A 19,664-nucleotide genomic window follows, 5' to 3' on the forward strand; every position below is an offset into this window, starting at 1 on the left:
CATGTTGGACGCTGAGAAAAGATGTCACCAAGCTGGGTGTGGTGTGCACACCGGTAATCCCAGTGACTCAGGAGGCTAAATCAGCAGGAATGCAAATTTGAGGCCAGCCTCAGCAACATAGGGAGACCTGATCAAAATTTTTTTAAAAAAAAGAAAGAAAGAAAGGGCTGGGGGGGACGTAGCTCAGTGGTACAGCACCCCTATATTCATCTCCCAGGACCAAAGTAAATAAGTAAGTAAGTAAGTAAATAAATAAATAAATAAATTAAATGAGAGAGAGAGAGAGAGAGAGAGAGAGAAAGAAATGTCATCAGAGGAGTCCCCAGAGACAGGGTGTGCTTTGACTCAAGACAAGTGGGGTCCTGTGTGCATGTGATGGAAAAGAATTTGAGCCTGTGCCAATCAGAGACAGAGGGGAAGATTATTTAGGAAAGCAGATCCACATTCAAGGGCAAGTGTGTGTGGGTGGGGAGAGAGAGGAGAGTTGCCTTTGGGGGCGACTGCACATTTTCTGGGAGAAATTCAAGGGAGAAGGGGGGCCCTCTTTAGGGCAAGAAGCATCCACCCCTTGGTTTGGGCTCATCATATTTATAGAGGGACTGTAGCCAGGGGCTGAAATAGAGGTGGAATCAGAGCACCGTTGCACAACTTCTCCTTGAACTTTCACGGCGCCCTGGTATCTTGGTACTTCCTGTGGCCAAGAATGAGGACCCAGGACGGGGCTGCTCCTCGTGGCTTGTTTTGCATTACAAAGTTTCAAGGGCAGCCTTTCCAAAAGTTCATGGGGGGCTTCTCTTTTGAGATTCGTTATGTCTTTCTTTTCTGCATCCCCACATTCCTGTCTCAGGGAGGCTGAGGCAGGAAGATCTCAAGTTGGAGGCCAGCCTGGACCAAAATAAAATAAAAGCGAGATCCTGTCTCAAGATAAAATAAAAAGGGGCTGGGGACATAGTTCAGTGGTGGAGCGTTTGCCTGGCATGTGTGAGGCCTTGGGTTCCATCCCCATCACCTCAAAACACTAACCCAAACCTCTTGGCCGGAGGCACCTGTTCTGGGAGCACAGGTTACTACCTGAATCCGGTGAGCCTTAAGATCTAAAGGTCACAGAAAATGCCAAGTGGGGGGGGGCTGATCTCGATTAAAAGATGCACTTAACAGGAGACAACCCGGTGCTGCAGGATGTGACCCCTTCTTGTGAGAAGGCGAAAGCAGGATCAGACAAGCAGAGTGAAAGTCACCAGGCAGTTCTTCAGAAGGGGATGTGACGCCCAGATAAAGCCAGCCTCAGAGGGAACCGGAAACGATATTTGTCAGAAGGATCCTTGCCAGGGCAAGGTACCAGGGTGACCCCTTCTTGGGCCAACCGCTGCTGCTTTCTGACTCACTGAGAAAGTATGTTCCCTAAAATGGTAGATGGTCGGAAAATGGGCAGTTGAAGATAAGATCAGGCCCCAGGGGTCGGCACCGGGAAACGTCCCAGCCCCCCCCCCCAGGCTGAGGCAGGAGATTGCAAGTTCAAGGCCAGCCTGGGCAACTCAGCGAGGCCCTGGCTCAAAATGAAAATGAAAACGGGGTGTAGCTCAGCGGCAGAGCCCTCCTGGTTTAACTCCCTGGTACCACAAGATGAATCGAGTGATATCTAATGAAGAGCTGGGGACACAGCTCAGCGGTGAGAGGCTTGCTCAGCATGGGGAGGACCCGGGTTCCATTCCCAGCTCCACACACTCACAATCAAAATAAATAAAATTATATCAAATAAAACCAAGCCAACAGACAAGGAGGGAGGCTACCAACCACCAGCGGGAAGGGCCGGGTGGCCCTGTGCTCCCAACCAAGCCCCATCGCACTCCCAGCAGTGCGGGGCTGGGGGCTGACCCCAGGGACCACGGATGGATACTGCCCATGGGAGACGTCCACTGGAACTGCTCCTGCCTGGGCGGATGGCCAGCCACCCCCACGGGGAGCAGTTTAGGCCACGCAGGAAGGTGTGGGGAAATCCTGCCCCTCCATCCCCAAGAGGAGGGGGAGGAACCCGCAGCCGGTGGTGGCCGAGCTCCCACGGAGGCCACTGCCACCAAAGAGCGGGGTCAAGCTAATGAAGGCCTCAAGGCTCTGGGTTCCAGTCCTTCCCCTTCAGAGTGAGACGACCTTCAGCAAAAGGTCTCTTTGGTATCTTCTTCCGAAAAGGTGTCTTTCCCTGTGTTGTTCCGAACCCCATGATGTACAGGATAACTCATGTTGCCACCAGGGGCCTCCACGCCTTGACATCCACCCTGAAAAACAAAAATGCAAGTGGTCGGTACGTGTGTCCCACATATATCTGGAAGGTGGCCGCTGCCCTTGACTTCTGTTTTCTCCGATTCCCCGGAATCTTTGCCACTCTGACACACGTGCTGAATATTCTCGGCAACCCCAAATCAGGATCCAGGAACGTCTCGCGTGTGTGAGCTGATTTATCCTGGTTCACTGTATCCCCGTTAGGAGAGTCTATTCCTCTTTGGGAAGAGAAATAAAAAGCAAAAATATCTTCCTTTAAAAATGCTGCAGTGGGGTCATACTAATAGAGTTAGATGGTCTTGCCCAGATTTCTTTTTTTTTTTTTTTTTTTCCGTATCAGGGATTAAACCTCGAGGTGCTTAACCACTGAGCCACATCCCGAGCCCTTTTAAAAATATTTTATTTAGAGACAGAATCTCACTGAGTTGCTTAGGACCTCACTAAGTTTCTGAGGCTGGCTTTGGACTTGCAATCCTCTTGCCTCAGCCTCCAGAGCGGCCGGGATCACAAGTGTGTGCCACTGCGCCCGGCCTGGTCTGCATTTCTCAAAAACCCATCTCATCCTTGGGTGTATGAGAAAGTCTTCACTCAGGAGACAGCTTGGTTTCCGTGTCGCATGGTGCTCTAGGTTTTCTGTGATTCGAAGGTGGGCTCTTGGATTGCTCCGTTCCCAGCTCCTTTGGGAGTGAGAGGAAGGAAAGGTGGTTTCTGCCACCTGAGAGCCCTCCTGGGGAGGGGGAGGGCTGTGGTCACAGGGGCTTTCCATCTGGGCAGAGAGCTTGGGACCTGATATTTGACAGAACGGCGGCCAAGCGAGGAAACAGTGAGAGCAAAGAAGTCAATGAAGAGGGAATGTGATTTTCAAAATGCATAATACATAAAAAAACAAACGCACCTCTCCCCCAACAAATAGAATCCTATCAGGACAAATGAAATCTCTCCCTCTTTCTTGGAGGATCTAAGTCACTTGGACACCCAGAAGCTGCTTAGAACTCCAGCCCTGGTGCAGAACTTCCATTTGTCGAACTTCTTGTTTCCAGGGGCCGAGAGCTCTGGGCCTCTGACCCCCTGTACCCACGGTCCTGCTTCACCTGAGTCTGCCCTGCCCCTGGCCCTCCTCCCAATCCCACGCTGACCAGACTCTTCTCCGTGATGGTGAGGCATTCACAGTTGCTCTGGGGTGAATCGTATTGAGTGATAAACCCAGGTCACTCTGACCCCAGGTCTGTCCCTGGCATTCTTTTCTGGTTGGGCTGAAACAATAAGTTATTTATTGATTGATTTCAGTGTTGGGATGGAGCCCAGGGCCTCTCCAACGCTAGGTGAGATCTCTACCACGGGGCCACACTCCCAGCCCAACGCTGTGTTTTCTTCTGGTTTCGGGGATGGAACCCAAGATCCTTAACCATTGGACCATATCCTGCACCCCTGTTTTGTATTTTATGTAGAGACAGGGTTCTCACTGTGTTGCTTAGCGCCTTGCTAAGTTTCTGAGGCTGGCTTTGAACTCGTGATCCTCCTGCCTCAGCCTCCCCAGCCGCTGGGATGACAGGCGTGTGCCTCCACGCCCGGCTCGCAGGTCCTCTTTGTCTTGTTCATGGAGGGTTCAGGAATCCTGCGCTTTGCCTTCCTCTCTGCTTTTAGAGCCAGATCCGGACATGCATCCCTGGCCCTGGCCTTCCTTTGTCACGGCCCGATGCCCATTTGAGCGTTCATTCCTGGATTCATTCACTCAGCTTCGTGAGGACCTAGCCCTGGGCACGCGGGGACCCGGCAGAGTTTGGGGGCCAAGGTCTCCGAGACCCCCTTGGAGTCTCTCTGTGTCTCACACCTGCGTGGGGTCTGTCTGCAAATCCTACTGGTCTCCAAGCCAACTGAGAATCAGACACCTCCAGCCACCATGGCTACGGGCTGGTCCCCATGCACGCTCTTAGGATCCTTGCTGGGATTCCTCAAGGGCTGAGGCGTTAGCTGCAGCCTCTGCTTAGGCTGTCCTCCTGCACAGCCACGTGACCCTCACCCCATTGCCTATAGGCCACCTCCTCAGACAGGTCCTCCCTGGTCACCCAGTGCCAAGTACCTTCCTCCCCACCCCGGCCCCCAGACCCCCTTTCCTCCTTAACGTTTCCTTCCTGCATTTGATTATTCTAATTCCACATTCAGTTTTGTATGTATTTATCTTGTGACTATGTTAATCTGTTTCTCTTTCTCACTAGAATTTCAGCTCCACGGTGTGGGGATTTTAGCATTTTTGTTCATTGAGGTGCCTGGAGCACCTAGGTCAAGGGTCAGCACACTTTCCCTGCCAAGAGCCAGAGAGTAAATCTTTTAGGTTTTTGCATGCCACACAGTCTCTCTGTTGCAACCACTCAACTCTGCCATTGTAGTGTGAAAGCAGCCATAAAAAAATACCTAAAAAGATGGGCGTGTCTGGGTTCCAATAAAACTTTATTGATTCCCTAACTCCTGCCTGGAACATTGCCTGACCCCCCCCCCCCCAATTAATATTTGTTGGTTGAATTCTTGAAGGCAGATGTGTTAGTCAGCTTTCCATCTCTGTGACAAAATACCAGAGAGAATCAACTGAAGAGAAAGAAAGGTTTATTTTGGCTCATGGTTTCAGAGGCTTCAGTCCATAGTCACTAGGCCCTATTGCTTTGGGTCTTTGGTGAGGGAGTACATCACGGTGGGAGAGGTCTGTTAACCCCACAGTGTCCAGGAAGGAGAGAGAGAGGATTGCGGGGGGGGGGGGGTGCGGGGTGGGGGGGAGAGGGAGAGGGAGAGGGAGAGGGATAGGAAGGGGCACAGGTCCCAATATCACTTTCCAGGGCAGGCACACCCCCAGAGACCTCAATCCCTTCCACTAGGCCCCATCCACTAAAGTCTCCACCACTTCCCAATAGTGTCATCACTGGGGACCAAGCCTTCAACCCAGGCCTTGGGGGGATATTCAGGATCCATATTATAGCAGGAGACAGGGTCACTACAGAAGCAGAGACAGGCTGATGACGCAATTTCAGACAGTGTTTGGTACAAACAAGAAAATAAAGCAGGGGTCAAGACAGGGGATGGTGGCTGCTGTGCATGGGCTAACAAGGGACCCCCCTCCCCCGGAGGTGGCATTGAGCTGAAGCAGGACTGGCTCCCTGAAGACTGGGAGCACAGGGTCCCAGGCAGAGGGACAGCAGAGGAGAAGATTTGGAGTGGGGACAAGCTTGGTGCACGTTCAGGAACAGAAAGCCACCCACACGGCCGCCACACACACACACCCTGCGTGAGGAGCAGAGGCCAGGTCACAGAGAGTCCGGGGGGATGATTTTGGTAACCATTCCATTTTGGTCCCTTTTATTATTATTATTTTTAAAATCATTTTAATTGTGGTAAAATATGCAGAACACAAATTTTCCATTTTAACCACTTTTAAGCTGTGGGTCTGTGGTCCTGAGCACACTCACGGTGCTGGGTGGCCCCTGCCACCACCCATCCCCAGGACCTTCCCACCATCCCAGCGTTAGGTCGTCACTCCACACCGCCCCTCCTCCAGCCCCCCGAGACCCCAGCCTTGCTCCTAACAGTAGGTCCAGCCGAGGAACCTCACATCAGGGGACTCAGGTAATGTCTGTCCTTTGGTGCCGGGCTCATTTGGATCAGAGCTAGGTCCCCAAGATTCATCCCCATTGTAGCAGAGTCCATGATTTGTTTATCTAGTCACCCATCTGGGGACACTTGGGTGGCTTCCCCTTTTGACCGTTGTGACTAATGCTGATATAAGCACAGGGGTGCAGCCATCTGAGTCCTTTCACTGGCTCGGGGAGTATCCCCAGGAGAGGAAACTGCTGAATCACTTCCAGTGGGATTGTCCACGCAGGGCCCCGGGAGGCCACCAGGGCCTGGCTGCAAGAGTAGGGTCCCTCGGGCTGCCCTGAGGGTCCCTGATTACAGTGGGGAGGGGAGGGAGAGGAGGAGACCCTGCAGAAGCCCGGCGCAGGGGTCAGGGTGGGAGATGGCATTAGCTGGAAGCCTCCAGTCTGGCCTGGGGAGGCCACATGGAGCAGACAGATAAACAAATGGTCTTAGGAACAGAAAGAAGGGCAGGAGGTGTAAGTGGAGACGGGGTGGTAGGATTACAGGAAGAGGAAGACAAAGAAAAAGGATTTCTCCGGCATCATTTTGATGCTGTTTACCTGATTCTCAGTCAACCATGCTGTGGGTGCTCAGAATTGTAATCCCAGGTGACTCTGTGGTCAGTGGCTGGGTTTGGCACCCCTGAGCCTCTTGGGCGAAGGTGTTGATGAGGACACAGGCACCCCAGAGCGGGGGAAGGGGCTTCGAGGGTCGGGGTCTGACACTGCCGCTGAGGGTTGGTGGCTGAGCTGAGGACAGCAGAGCTTTTTCTCTGCCGAATCCCAGTTGAGGGATTTGAGACAAGTGGCCGGCCCCTGATCCCCTGGTTTCTGTGCCTGGAAAATGGTAATTATTAGTTGGGTCGATCATCCACTTCCTCCTCCTCCTCCTTCCTTTGTTCGGGCAGTGCTGGGGATGGAACCCAGAGCCTCACGTGTGCCAGGCAAGCACTCGGTCCCCAAGCCACCTCCCCAGCTCCTCTTCCTTCAGGGGAGGGCAGGGACCTGTGTTTTGTTTACTACTGCGTCTACGGCGACGAACCCAGTACCCAACATTCGCAGGCCTGCGATACATACGTTCACCATACTCATTTTTTTAAATAAAAAAGTTAATCAAAGCCAGGTGTAGTGGCGCACACGGGCTGAGGCAGCCGGATGGCAAATCTAAGGCCGGCAAGGCAATTTCGTGAGACTCTGTCTCGAAATAAAATTCAAACAAAGGACTGGGATGTAGCTCTGTGGGGGAGTGCTTGCCTAGAACCCACGAGGCCCCGGGTTCCATCCCCAGCACCGCATAAACACACACACAAAAATTGATCAAGGTATAACTTTTACAGAGCAAAGTACAACCTTAAGGGTCAGACTCAAAGCATTCTATTCATTTTTTTATGACATTTTCTGTGATTGAACCCAGAGTCTTATGTGTGCCTGGCAAGTGCTTTTCTGCTGAGCTACACCCCCAGATTTTTTTTTTTTAATTTTGAGACAAGGTCTTAAACTGGCCTCAAACTTTTGAATCTCCTGCCTCAGCCTCCCAAGTAGCTGGGATTCCAGGTGTGTGCCACTGCGCCTGGCTGTAGTCATGTTTTCTTTTTCTTTTTTGTGATGCAGGGGATTGAATGCAGGGTCACTCTACCACATAGCCACCTCCCCAGCTCTTTTTATCATTTAAAGACAGGGCCTCGCTCAGTTGCTGAGGCTGGCCTTGAACTTGCGATCCTCCTGCCTCAGCCTCCTGAGTCACTGGGATTATAGATGTCAGCCACCTTCCCCAGCTCAATGCATTTAAAAATACTTAGGAGTAAATTAAAAAAAAAATATGTATATGTGTGTATATAGAGATATATATTAAAAACCATGTGGGCTGGGTTGTGACTCAGTGGTAGAGGGCTCGCCTAGCAACTTGAGGCTCTGAGTTTGATCCTCAGCACCACATAAACATAAGTAAATAAAATAGAGGAATTGTGTCCATCTAAAATTAAAAAAAGAAAAAAAGGAACTATGTTATTACTACCAGATCAAGTGATGGGCCAGCTCTATTTCCTTAGCAGGGTCGCTCGCACCCCCCCACCGTCCACATCCCCAATGACAACCATCACTCTGACTCGGGTCCACATGTTACTTTTGCCTGTTCTCGGAACATCATCTGAACGTTATCGTGAGATATGTGCTTTCTCCCATCTGCCTGCTCTTGCTCCATATTAGGCTTTGGAGATTCACACACACTCCTGCTGGAACATTTTTTTTTGTGGACGTGTTTGGGTGGACATAAGCACTCTCCAGGAGAGGACGGATGGACGGAAACTGCTGTGTCACCCTGTAGTTGCACATTTAGCTTCGGTAGAAATTGCACAGATTTTATTCCAAAGGAGTTGACTTTGCGTGTCTGTGATGACTAATGGAGTGGAAGGGATTCCCATATTGCCCAATCGAAAAAAAAATAAAAAAACGTATTGAAAGAATGAATGAATACAGAGGATGAGAACGGAAACAAATCCAGCTTCGCTGCTTGTCCAGCCTAAAACCCATTCCTAGCTCCCTATTGCCCCCCCAGGCTAGTGGCCAACAGGATCCTGCATGCTGTGGCCCCTCCCACCTGTCCCAGGCTGAACCCTTCCCTGTCCCTCTCTGGGGCTCCTGTCACGCCAGTGGTGCTTGAACTCCTTTGGTCTTGATCACGGAACACAATCCCAGACTCATTTCTTGTACTTAGCTCCAAAACCCTTTCCTCCGGGAAGTCTTCCTGATTTCCACCCCTAGCACGCCAGGGCTCCTTCAGGCTCGGTTAGGTTCACTTCTTCCTAGCTCTTAACCACAGTTGTAAATACGATTTCTTTACCCGATTATTTGACTAACATATCTGTTGCTTTATGTAATACTCCAAACATAACCAAGACACAACTCTTTAAGTTCTTTAAGAGTTTGAAAGGTTCCTAACCAAACACCAGGCATACCGGGGCGGGATGGCACATGCCTGTAATTCCAGAGACTCTAGAGGCTAAGACAGAGGGATCATAGGTTAGAGGCCAGCCTCAGCAACTTTAGTGAGACCACATCTCAAAATGAAAGTAAATAAATAAAAATGAGAATAAATAAATAAACTCAGTGGTAAGGTGCCCCCGAGTGTCATCCCCAGCACCCAAACCAAAATAAGACACCAGGCATTTACTAGATGGTCAATAAATAGATGCTGACTGTATACAGGTTGAAGTAGGGAGGATTGTCACCAGCAAGTCATTATTTCTTAGGAAACTCACTCTGAGGGGGACCTGGTTCAATACAAAACTCCACAGAAACCCCATCTCCTTTCTCCCTCCCCTCCCCAGATCCTTTAGGGGGTCCCAAGTACAAACATGGTTCCTGTTTCACTGGCTGCAGCTGTTATGTGTGTGTCCTAGAAACTGTGCAGCGGGCAGGGGAGGGGAAGGGCTTTGCTGGAATCACAGGACGCCCACCTCCCAGGCCCCACCCTCAGCTCCTCTGACTGTGGCTGCCTGGGGACTGGGGCAGTTCGGAGGGGACATGGCAGAATGTGACCATGATCCATTTCCCCCTCCCCAACCGGACCCCCTCAGTTACAAGGTGCGTTTTAGTCACTTCCCTAACAAACTACTCCGCCTCCCTGGGCCTCAGTCTGCTCCTCTGCAAAATGGGGACACTTCATAGGCCCCACCCCATGGGCTGTAGTGTGAGTGACAGTGACTTCAGGTGAATTGCTGAGCACAGGCCTTGGGCAGCTCCCTGTGAATGTCTGCTAGTTATTATCACATCCTTAGGCCTCAGTTTTATTATCTCCGGGATGAAGATAAACAACCCTGTTATTTCCTGGGTGGAATTCAGAGTGTTGCAAGGCAGGTGTGCTTCACCCACAGGTGGGGGGCCACAGGTGTTTGCAATGGAGACCAGTGTCCTGGGGCCAACTTTCACTGCTTGCTGACTGGGTGACCTTGAGCAAGTCACTTCGCCGCCCCCCCCCCCCCCCCAGCCTCAGTTTCCCCACTAGGAAGGGGTAGGTGGACGGGAGTCTGCACTTCCTGCTGCCCGTCTTGCGGCCAGCTGGCCCGCTCGGCTCCTGCGGGCTGAGAACCAGGTGACCCTGGCAAAGCCACCGGGCACCTGGTTCTCTTCCTGCACCGAGGGGAAGTGGTAACGGCGAGGGTCGAATCAGGACGCAGCCGGCGGCTCCCTGGCCCCGGACTCGCACACGTGACCCCCGGTTTCCATGACGGTCCTCGCGGCGCGCGGGGCGGGCGTGGCTGGCGCCGGGGTCCGGCCGCGCTGCCCACGCGCGCGCCGGGGGAGCGGGCGCCGGGGCGGGCGGGGCGCGCGGGCGAGGCGCACGGGGCGGGGCGCCGCTCGCATCCCGGTGACGCGGGCCAACCCGGCGGCGTTGCGGCTCCGCTCTCTCCTGCGCCGCCGCCCTCCGCCGCCGCCGCCAGCCGGGCCCTTTCGCGCCCGCCCGGTGCCCGCGCCGCCGCCCGCATGGCGCTCCGCGGCTTCTGCAGCGCCGACGGCTCCGACCCGCTCTGGGTACGTGCTGGGCCGCCGCGCGCGGGAGGAGGACGAAGGGACGACCAGGAGGGGCCGGCGCGGCGGGCGGGGCCGGGCCCCGGACGCGCGGCCCGCGGTCCCCAGTCCCCAGCCCCGCGCCCGCCGCCCCGGGCCCCCCGCGGGGTGAACTCGGGCTGCCCGGCGCCAGGCACGGGCTCCGCGGGGAGCTGGGCGGCCGAGCAGGGGGCCTCCCCGCGCGGGGCGCCCCGTGCAGTTACCTTCCAGGAAAGGGGACGTGGGGATGGATGCAGGGAGGCCGGGGGGGGGGGGGCGGCTTACCTTGCCCTCCCACCTACCTCGTGGTCTGGGGGCCCCCCTTTCGCCCCCAACCCCCATTCCTTAAGGGGGAGCTGGGGAAGGGCACAGGCTGTAGAAAGGAACTTCCCACTGGTGGCGCTGGGGCTCCCCCCCCCCCACGTTGCTTTACTCCGTGTCACTCTCTCTGGTTACTGTGTTTGTCCTGGTTTCCTTCCTTTCTGCCTAAGCTCAGGGCAAGTTTAGGGGAACAGGAGAAAGACCAGGGGAGAAGGCGGCTGACCTGGCATGTGCTGCTTGACCCTGGGGCCAGGGCTGGGGTGCAGCCCAGGATGCCCAGGACCCGGGTCCCTGGGGTGAGCCTCCTCTCTGGGGATGCCCCGGGCTCTACCCCTACTTGGGGAGTGTTCTGAAATGTGAAGGGCTGGCCCTAGCTAGCTGGCTTCCCAGAGCCCACTTTCTTGGTTTAATCCCCAGCACTTGGGGCTTTAGGGTCACTGTAATGCGATTTGCCCCTTGGTTCCAAGAGAGCTCTTTTGTGACCTCCTTATTGGTAAACACAATGGGCAAATCTGGACACAATCTTTTGTTTTGTTTAGGAATCAGGAAAAACACCTTTGGCTCACAGGAGTTGGCGATTAGCACCCACAAATACCCTCTTGTCCTGTTTTGTAGTCTTTTCCTGAGGGTTGAAAAGTTCCCCTCAAGGGCCCAGGGCAAGACTTTGTTCTTTGGGGGGGTGTCATTTTGGTTGAACAACCAAGTGCACTTTTGAGATGTCATTTTAAGCCACAGGAGTTGGAGATGTATCTGCTCCAGGGCTAGGCTGGAGGCCAATTTGCATTGGAGTCTCTTGAGCAGAGAGAAACACCTGTGGGTCCCTGTGACCCAGGTGTAACGGCAGCAAGATATTTGTGCAGGTCTCCACAGAGGACCTGGTTTAGCACTGAGTGAGTCCTGGAGTATTTCTTGTTTATTTTCTCCTGCGTTAAGGTGGGGGACACAGGTGCCTGTCAACCAGTTTCTATCTTACTGAAGGTTCCCGGCAGTGGATGGCTAATGTTGGCAGTATCCTGTGTCCTGTGATTATTTAACTAAGAACCCATCCAAGAAACCCAGTTGTTTTATTATTTTTTTTTTCTTCCGAGGACTTTTTGCTACAGAAATCGTCAGAGGGTCGAATGTACCTAGGGACAGTGGTGGTTGGCCCTCACCTCTGAGAGGCCTTTGCTCCTTCCTGCCTCTTGGTCTTGCTGACTCCCTCTGCCCCTCCTCCCTCTGGATCCTCCACCTGCTGGATGCCCCAGTTTCTGGAGGTGCCCTGGAACCAGAGTTGGCGAGTGGGCGGCTGGCCTCAGGAAGTGCCAGTCGCAGGAGTCGAGTGCAATCCAGAGTGGCTGGCTTGGGTCTCCCAAGGTGGTGTGCTCCACGCTGGGAGATGCCCATGTGACCCTGAGAAGCCACTTTGTCACTCCCTGCCTCTGTTCCCTCATCTGTAAAATGGGGCCCACAGACGCCCCAACCTCCTAGGCTGCTGTGCCCAGCAAAGGAGCGAGCGGCTGAGCCCGCGCCTGCGCAGATCACGGCGGTTCCCTTGGCCTCCAAGAAGGAGCTGATTCCTGTTCCTGTCCTTCCTGGGGACTCCCTGGGGGTGTGCTGGGGGCCCACTCATCAAGGAACTGGCCCATGTGGGACTGTCTCGGAGCCTGGGCCGGTGTCTGTCTCTGTGCCCCTGAAATGTCCAGACGAGGCCCCCGGAGGATGCGCTGGCTCACCCCCATGGGAAGAGAGGACTTGAGTTATCTACGGGAACAAATAGGGCTGAGTTTTTGGCACTTGGCTTGTTTTTCCCCTGGAGGGTGGCGGTGAGGTTTGTGGCTGGTGTTTGATGGTTGGATTAATGTCCTAGGGTATCTCCTTGGCAAGGCCTTTTTTTGGTACTGGGGATTGAACCCAGGGTCCTTAACCACTCAGCCCCATCCCCAGCCCTTTTTTGTATTTTATTTAGAGACAGGGTCTGGCTAAGTTGCTTAGGGCCTCGCTCAGTTGCTGAGGCTGGCTTTGAACTTGCGACCTCCCTGCCTCAGCCTACAGAGCCCCTGGGATGACCGGCGTGTGACACCAGGCCTGGCCATTCTTAAGTCAGTTTTTAAAATCCATGCATGGGCTGGGGATGTGGCTCAAGCGGTAGTGCGATTGCCTGGCATGCGTGCGGCCCGGGTTCGATCCTCAGTACCACATGCAAAACAAAGATGTTGTGTCCGCTGAGAACTAAAAAATATTAAAATTAAAAAAAAATAAAATCCATGCACTAGGGTGTTTCATGCTGAGGGTAGAAAAATTAGAAAAATACAGAGGAACGGAGAGAACGCCCAGCCCCTGTGTAGCATGGTGGCCTGGAGCTGACGCTCGTGTACCTTGTGCTCAAATCCTGGTTCTGTAGCTGAGGCCAGTTGTGTCCCTGACAGTGCCTGGTTGGTCCCCCCGTGGGGGAATCGTGTAGCCCCCAAGGAGCTGTGGTGATTCGGGACGTGGCCAGCGCGCCCTTGGCAAGCTGTCCCACTGCGGCTGCTTGCTCTGTAGTTGGCGCTCCCTGTGTGGCAGTGGTGGCCACCCGGTGGAACTCTGGTGGACTTTGGCCACAGCATGGGCGGGGTCGCGGAGTGAGTTGGTCCTGGGGTGGAATCTGCTCTGGGAACCTCTGAGCGGGGTGGGGACATCTCAGCAGCTGCTAGAAGTTCCTCTTGGGGTGACGAGTTGCCTTGGAGTTGGTCTCATTCCGGCCTGAAAACCTCCCCTTGGGGGTGTTCCCAGCCGTCTGGAAGGAGCCGGGTCCCGTCCTGCAGGAACTCCGCAGGATGGCTTCCGCACTGTCTTCCCACCTTGTCCCTCTCCTTCCCCTGCGGTCCTCCTTCCGCCACCCTCCCCCTCCCTCCCTATGATTGCTAGAGCGGGAGGGGACCTCAGGACTGGTGTGGTCCTGCCCCTGCTCACCCCGCTGTGTGGATGCTGGATCTGAGGCCCGGCCTGGGGAGCTCCCAGCTGGGCAGGGCGCGTGCTGACGCGGGGCTCCAGAAGGAAGGCCCAGCAGCCCATTTGGCTGAGACCCTCAGAAGACCTTGAACTGGGCCACTCCTTGGCTGCAGTCTTTGGGGCGCCTCACCTTTGGGACATGCTGGTGGGTGACACTCCCTTTCCCACTCATGGACTTTGGGGATCTGGTCTCTCCACCTGGGTGACTCAGGGCCTCTCTGCCTCCAGGTCCCAGAGCAGCTCAGCTCCCCGGCCCTCCCCATGTCAGCGACAGGGGCCGAGTCCGCCTAGACACTGGCCAGGAGCTGCAGTGTCCTTGACTCCTCCGACTGGCCTCCCTTCCATATCTGACCCACCAGCAGATCCCGCTGCCTGTTGTTCAAAATATATCCAAATCGGCCTTGTTCTCAGGCCTCCTGGGCCACCGCGCTGTCCTGAGCCACCGTGGGCCACTTGCTGGATTGTACACTCACCTCTGCTCTTCTCCCTCCCTCCCTCCACCTCTGCAGTCCAGTCTCAGCCTGGCGGCCAGAGAGATGCTGTCCATCTGCTGTTGAGAACCCTGCAGTGGCTTCCCAAGTCCCTCAGGGTGGAGGGAGAGGACTCCTGTGGCAGCCAGGCCTGCTCTGCCTCAGGGCCTTTGCATATGGCTTGGAATGCTCCCTGCCTTCCCGGTCTTGTTTGGAGGCTGCCTTGGGTAGCCTTTTTCCTCATCCCCCCCCCCCACTTCCCTGCGTGCTCACTTCTCTGCCCCCCACGTCATGGCTCTGTGGCCTTCTCATACTCTGAAGTCTTTACTCACGGTGCGGTGCTTACTCTGTACACGTCCACCAAAGGGTCCCCCTCACCCCCGGGGTTCACAGCTGTGATCCCAGCTCCTAGGTACTCAGCAAATGTTTGTTAATTGAATAAACGACCCAGAGCTCTAGAATGGCTTTGGAGCAGCCCGGAGGGCCTCTCCCAGGTGTTGGGGTGCAGCAGTCTCTCCTGTCTGGAGTGGGTGCTCAGACTGAGCCCTGGGCTCCCACATTAGGCTCCTTGTACTTTGTCTTGCAGGGGTCCAGACAGGGTTGTGTCCCACTCTTTCCGGGTGTCTTGCACACAGTAGGCCCAAGCAGCCTGTGAACTTGAGCAAGCCTCTCTGCTCTGTTCCGGGCTGGGGGTGGACCTAGCCCCCCGCTGGCTTGGTTTATTTTAATGGTATGAATTGTGATTTCTGGTGTTTCCTTTCTGGAAGATTTCACAGGCCTGTGTGGACCTCTGGCTTCTCCTCGGGGTCAGGAGGCCCGTGGGCCACTGGCCTGGCTGGGGCTGCCCCTCCTGCCCCTGGTGGCTTGCTCTGCGGGGCCGAGCGTCTGTCGTCTTCTCTCTTCGTACTTTCTCACACCTGGTCGGCTTCCCTCACTGGTGACATCTCCCTGGCATCTGTTAGTATTTGAGTTGGCATCTCCTGTTCTGTAGCCCAGCCTTTTGGTGTCGGGGCCCATCTGGCTAGCTAGAGAGAAAAGAAAAAACTGTTTTATTTATTTATTTTTTTTTGTGGTGCTGGGGATGGAACCCAGCGCCTATCCGTGAGTCAGGTGCTCTACCTGGGCCACACCCCAGCCCTGATGGCCCTGCACTCTGACCCCCTGGTGTCCCTGTGGGCCCTGGCTTGGGTGTTCGTGGTGGGGGTCAGGCCTGGCTTTCACCATCAGGTCTTAAGGGTCAGTCAGACTCTGGCTCCTAAAACATTGTCCTGAACGTTGTTTGCAAAAACTAAAGAAATGGGTTGGGACAGTAAGGACTGCAGAGCCTCCCCAGCCCGGCTCCCCCAAGGGCGAGGGCGGGAGGGCTGCTGTGCTGAGCCCAGGGCCAGAGCTGGCCCGTCCTCTGTGGGGGCGAGGGAGGCAGGAGCCGGCTCCTCAACCTTGGCCCTGTTGGCAGCCGGGAAGTTGTTCCCTGGTGTGGGAGTCGTCCTGTGCCCTGGGGGCTGGTTGGCAGCCACGCCCGCCTCTGCCCACTGGACAAGGGGACATTGCCCCTTGTCAGGACAGCTAGGAATGGCCCAGGCAGTGCCAGCTGTGCTCTGGAGTGGAACTGCAGGCACTCGGTGTGGGGGAACATGGGGAAGTTCAGGGCCATCTGGGGCCTCCTTCCTGGTGTTTCCTGGAGAAGTCAGGTGGTAGGCTGGGGACTCGCGGTGTCATTGGCTCACGGAGCTGTCCTGGGGGAGCTTAGTGAGCCGCCCGCCCATAAGGAGGCTCCACCCCGGTCACTACAAAAGGGGCTTGGAGCAGCCCAGCCTGCTGCCCTGTCCCCACTGGGGCCTGGATTTCCACCTGCCTCTGTCTTCTGGTGAGGGTGTGGGGACAGGTTGCTGTCCTGAAGAGGGCCTTCCTGTAGAGGCCAGCTGGGAGGCTCTGCCCCAGGTCAAGCAGTGACAGAGTCAAGACTCCACTCCCCAGCAGTGTCCCGAGGCTTAGTTGTGGGATTCATCTCCTGGCTCTGAGGACCAGGCGGTGGCCCTGGACTGGCTCAGCTAGTGGTTGAGATTTGTTGGGACGCTCTCCTCTCGCTGGGAGCTGGCCTCTGTGCACCCCGACACCCCCCCCTCGTGGGCCTCGGGAGAGTCTTCATGCACGGGTGGTGCTGGTGCGCGTGCAGAGACTTGTCCCTCGGCCGGGTTCCCCAGGAGCGGGGACTTCAGGGTGGCCTTTGAAGGCCTGGGATTCATTCTCTCTCTCTCCTACAACCACTTGGCATTCTTTGATTGACATTGATTATCATTATTATTAATTGAGCATCTACAGTGTGCCGGCCCTGTTCCCGACACTGGGGACACAGCAGAGAGCTGGACAGACAGGCCCACGTTCCCCTGGGGCTTGCACTGGGGATCTGAGATCATGGTGGAGGCTGCAGAGAGACCGCACTGGGAAGAACTGAGGTGGGTGCAAGCTACCGAAGGCCCTGGGGGCTAGGCTGACCCCAGACCTCAGTGTCAAAGCCGGCTAGGCAAGGTCAGGGGGGTGGGGGATGGGAGAGAGGGATCACAGGCACCGAGGCCCCAGGGGGGAATTTACTTCAAAGGATCTGCAGGGCCTGCCCAGCACAGTCTTGCCTGGAGCACCCACAGGCTGCGGTGGGCCTAATGAAGGGCTTGGAAATTCCAGGGAGGTTCGGCCCTCGTCCCCCTAGGAGATGGAGCACTGCCTGGTCCCCAGCAGAGGCACGGCCTTCTGATCCTTCATCCACGTTTGAGGGAACTTCAGGTTTTTAAAGGCCAAGTGAGCTCCTGTGTGTATTTTTTCCCACGTGGCTCATCTCTGAGAACCCCCGGGGGACCTCTGAGCTGGGGTTGGGACTCCCCCCTCCCCAGCGGCCTTTGATTCTCATACAGAAAGTTTTTCTGGCCCACGAAGATGAGGAGGTACTTTTCTGTCAGGGGTCACAGTGACTTTTCTGCAGAGGACTAGAAAATTCCTTGTTGAGCTGGATGCGATTGGCCCCCACCCATCTGCCCGGGGAGGATCCCACACTGTAACTTTTTTTGAGGTTGCTGTCAATCTAAAAAAAGGTCCCCTGATAAAGGGAAGGTCAAGGTCATACTTCCCCTCCCTGCTCTGTGCCCCTGGTGATGATGGTAATTTCTTGGAGCGACCTTCTAGAAAAATCTCTAGCTTATGCAAAGACCTATGCAGATGTGTGTGTACCCATGTGTGTCCCCTCCCCCCAGCGGGTTCCTGTTCTAAATGCGGATTGGCTCTCCCGGTTAGGTGCACGCAAATCGAAAGGAAAAGGAAATACCGTTTCTGTATCAGCCACACACTCAGTTAAGTGGCTGAGCCGGGTTCTCATCCGTCCCCTCTGGGTGACTGTTGGGGTCCTGTTCAGCTTTCTGGTGGCATTAATACATGCTCCTTCCTGGGCAAGCTGTATGCATGTATGCAAATCTATGTAAATGACTCGGCAGACCAAGTTCTCCCAGGGGAAGCTGCTAGGTGGTGGGATGTTGGAGTTTTGAAATTTCAGAGCTAATTGCTGTGTGGCTGCAGCAGGTGATACTCCCACTGGCAGACCCACTAGCAATTATTAAATACCTATTGTGTTCCTGGCATATCAAGATCATGGAGCAGGCCGGGCAAATGCCCGGTAGGGTTGCTTCCTGTGTGTGGGGGCTCAAGTGGAACCTTACATTCCAAAGGGCTTAGGTCAGGAGCCCAAATAGGAGGGTGTTTTGGTTTTTTGTTTCAGTTGTTTCAAAGATGCCCTTAAATTTTGAACCTCTCTGTCCTATTATTTTAAAAGTGCTGTTAGGTCAACCAGAGACCAGGGTGAAGCTTTCCTGGTGCTCTGTGGGTGTCATGGCTGTTGAGTTTTTCCACATAAACTTTCTAGGAGAGTCTAGGGTTTTCTGATTTCAGAAGTGTCAAACCGAATGGGGATATTTAAAGAGAGCTTGAGAAGGGCCTGGGGCTGGGGCTCAGTGGGAGAGCGCTCACCTGGCACGTGCGAGGTGCTGGGTTCGATCCCCAGCACCACATGAAAATAAAGAAATAAAATGAAGGTTTTGTGCCCATCTACAACTAAAAAAAAAAAATATTTTAAAAAAAGAGAAGCCTGATCAAGTATCTCTCCTGGACTCCAGGACCAGGTGTGAGTCAGTCCTTTCTCTATAACTGTTGCGACATTTACATACTCAGCTAATAGGTTCAGCTCAGTGTGGATTCCTGTCATTCTCGGCTGTTTGAGCATCACACACGTGAGCACACAGAACCTTCACTGACCTTTATCATGGTTGTATAGTATTCAGACCTACAGATTTGGGATAGTTGGGCTCTGTGCCTGTGGGTGGATCATTGCTTGGATAGGCTTCCCATTTTTTTTTCTCCCCCAGTGGACAATGGCCCAATATATCTCCCTGTACCTGGGTCAGAATTATATACATTTTTTTCTCATTAATAGTGTGGCCTGGTTATTTTCCAAAAGGAGTCCATTCCCAATGGCCCGGTGTGGAAAATTCACATTTCTCGGCATCTTTTCCAGGGCTGAACACGACTCGGTTTCGTGGCTGTGGCAAGTGCAGAGAGGCTTTATTTTCCTCTGCCTGCCCCTCTCATAGTGACCCTCTGTGTGCCATTCAACACACTCCCCCGTGATTGTACCTTCTTTCCTGTGGGCGTCTTCTTGGGTCCTTTTGGGGTGTTTGACAGGTTAGTTGTGTCTGGTTAACTTGCAGGGTCTCGGGGTGCACTGGGGGCCTTGTCCCTCTGTCATGGATATTGTAAGTGTTTTTCCCAAGGCTGTGTCTATCAGCGTGTTAACATTCGAGTCTCACTTATAGATTGGGTACCATTCGGTATCTTGTGTGTTTTTTTCCCCCCGCTGTTGTAAGGATTTTTCAATGAGCCTGGGTGGGTTGGTGCACACCTGGAATCCCAGAGATCTGGGAGGCTGAGGCAGGAGGATCACCTATTGAAGGCCAGCCTTAGCAACTCAGTGAGGCCCTACGCAACTTAGTGAGACCCTGTTTCAAAAATAAAAAAATTAAAAAAAAAAAAAAGGGCTGGGGATGTGGCTCCGTGGTTAAGCACCCCTGGGTTCAGTCCCTGGTACAATAATAATAACAGTAATAATTTTCCCACGTTCTACATAACCCTTGTAATTTTACCCTTAGGTGTCCGGGTGACAGTCCCTGTATCTGTGGTCTGTAATCCACTCCCTGAGGCCTGTGGTTTGACATTTAGGGTGCTCTCTTGTTTTTCCTCCTCCCCCACCTTCTCCTTTTAAAGAAAACACTTGTAATGGCACCTTGTGGTGAGGTGCCCTTGGCTTATTTCAATAGAATACCTTCTCAGGAGTGGAATGAACAGCTCAGGACCTTTGAAAAGGTGACCCTGTAGCTTTGCCTTATTTGTTTTCTAAAATAGAAAACCCGCTGTTGTG

The 19,664-nt window shown here is 54.2% G+C and overlaps 1 protein-coding gene across 1 annotated transcript in view; it reads left to right on the top strand.

The window, feature by feature from the left end:
- The first annotated feature begins 10,320 nt into the window (after positions 1-10,320).
- The window catches only part of Abcc1 (ATP binding cassette subfamily C member 1 (ABCC1 blood group)), a 94,085-nt gene continuing 84,741 nt past the window's right edge, over positions 10,321-19,664 (top strand). Inside the window, exon 1 of the mRNA XM_027940941.2 lies at positions 10,321-10,430. Within this exon, the coding sequence (XP_027796742.2) occupies positions 10,383-10,430 (48 nt within the window). The 5' untranslated portion in view covers positions 10,321-10,382. The remainder of the gene's footprint in view (positions 10,431-19,664) is intronic.

This window comes from Marmota flaviventris, chromosome 19, assembly GCF_047511675.1.
Source record: "Marmota flaviventris isolate mMarFla1 chromosome 19, mMarFla1.hap1, whole genome shotgun sequence".
NCBI classification, from domain to species: domain Eukaryota; kingdom Metazoa; phylum Chordata; class Mammalia; order Rodentia; family Sciuridae; genus Marmota; species Marmota flaviventris.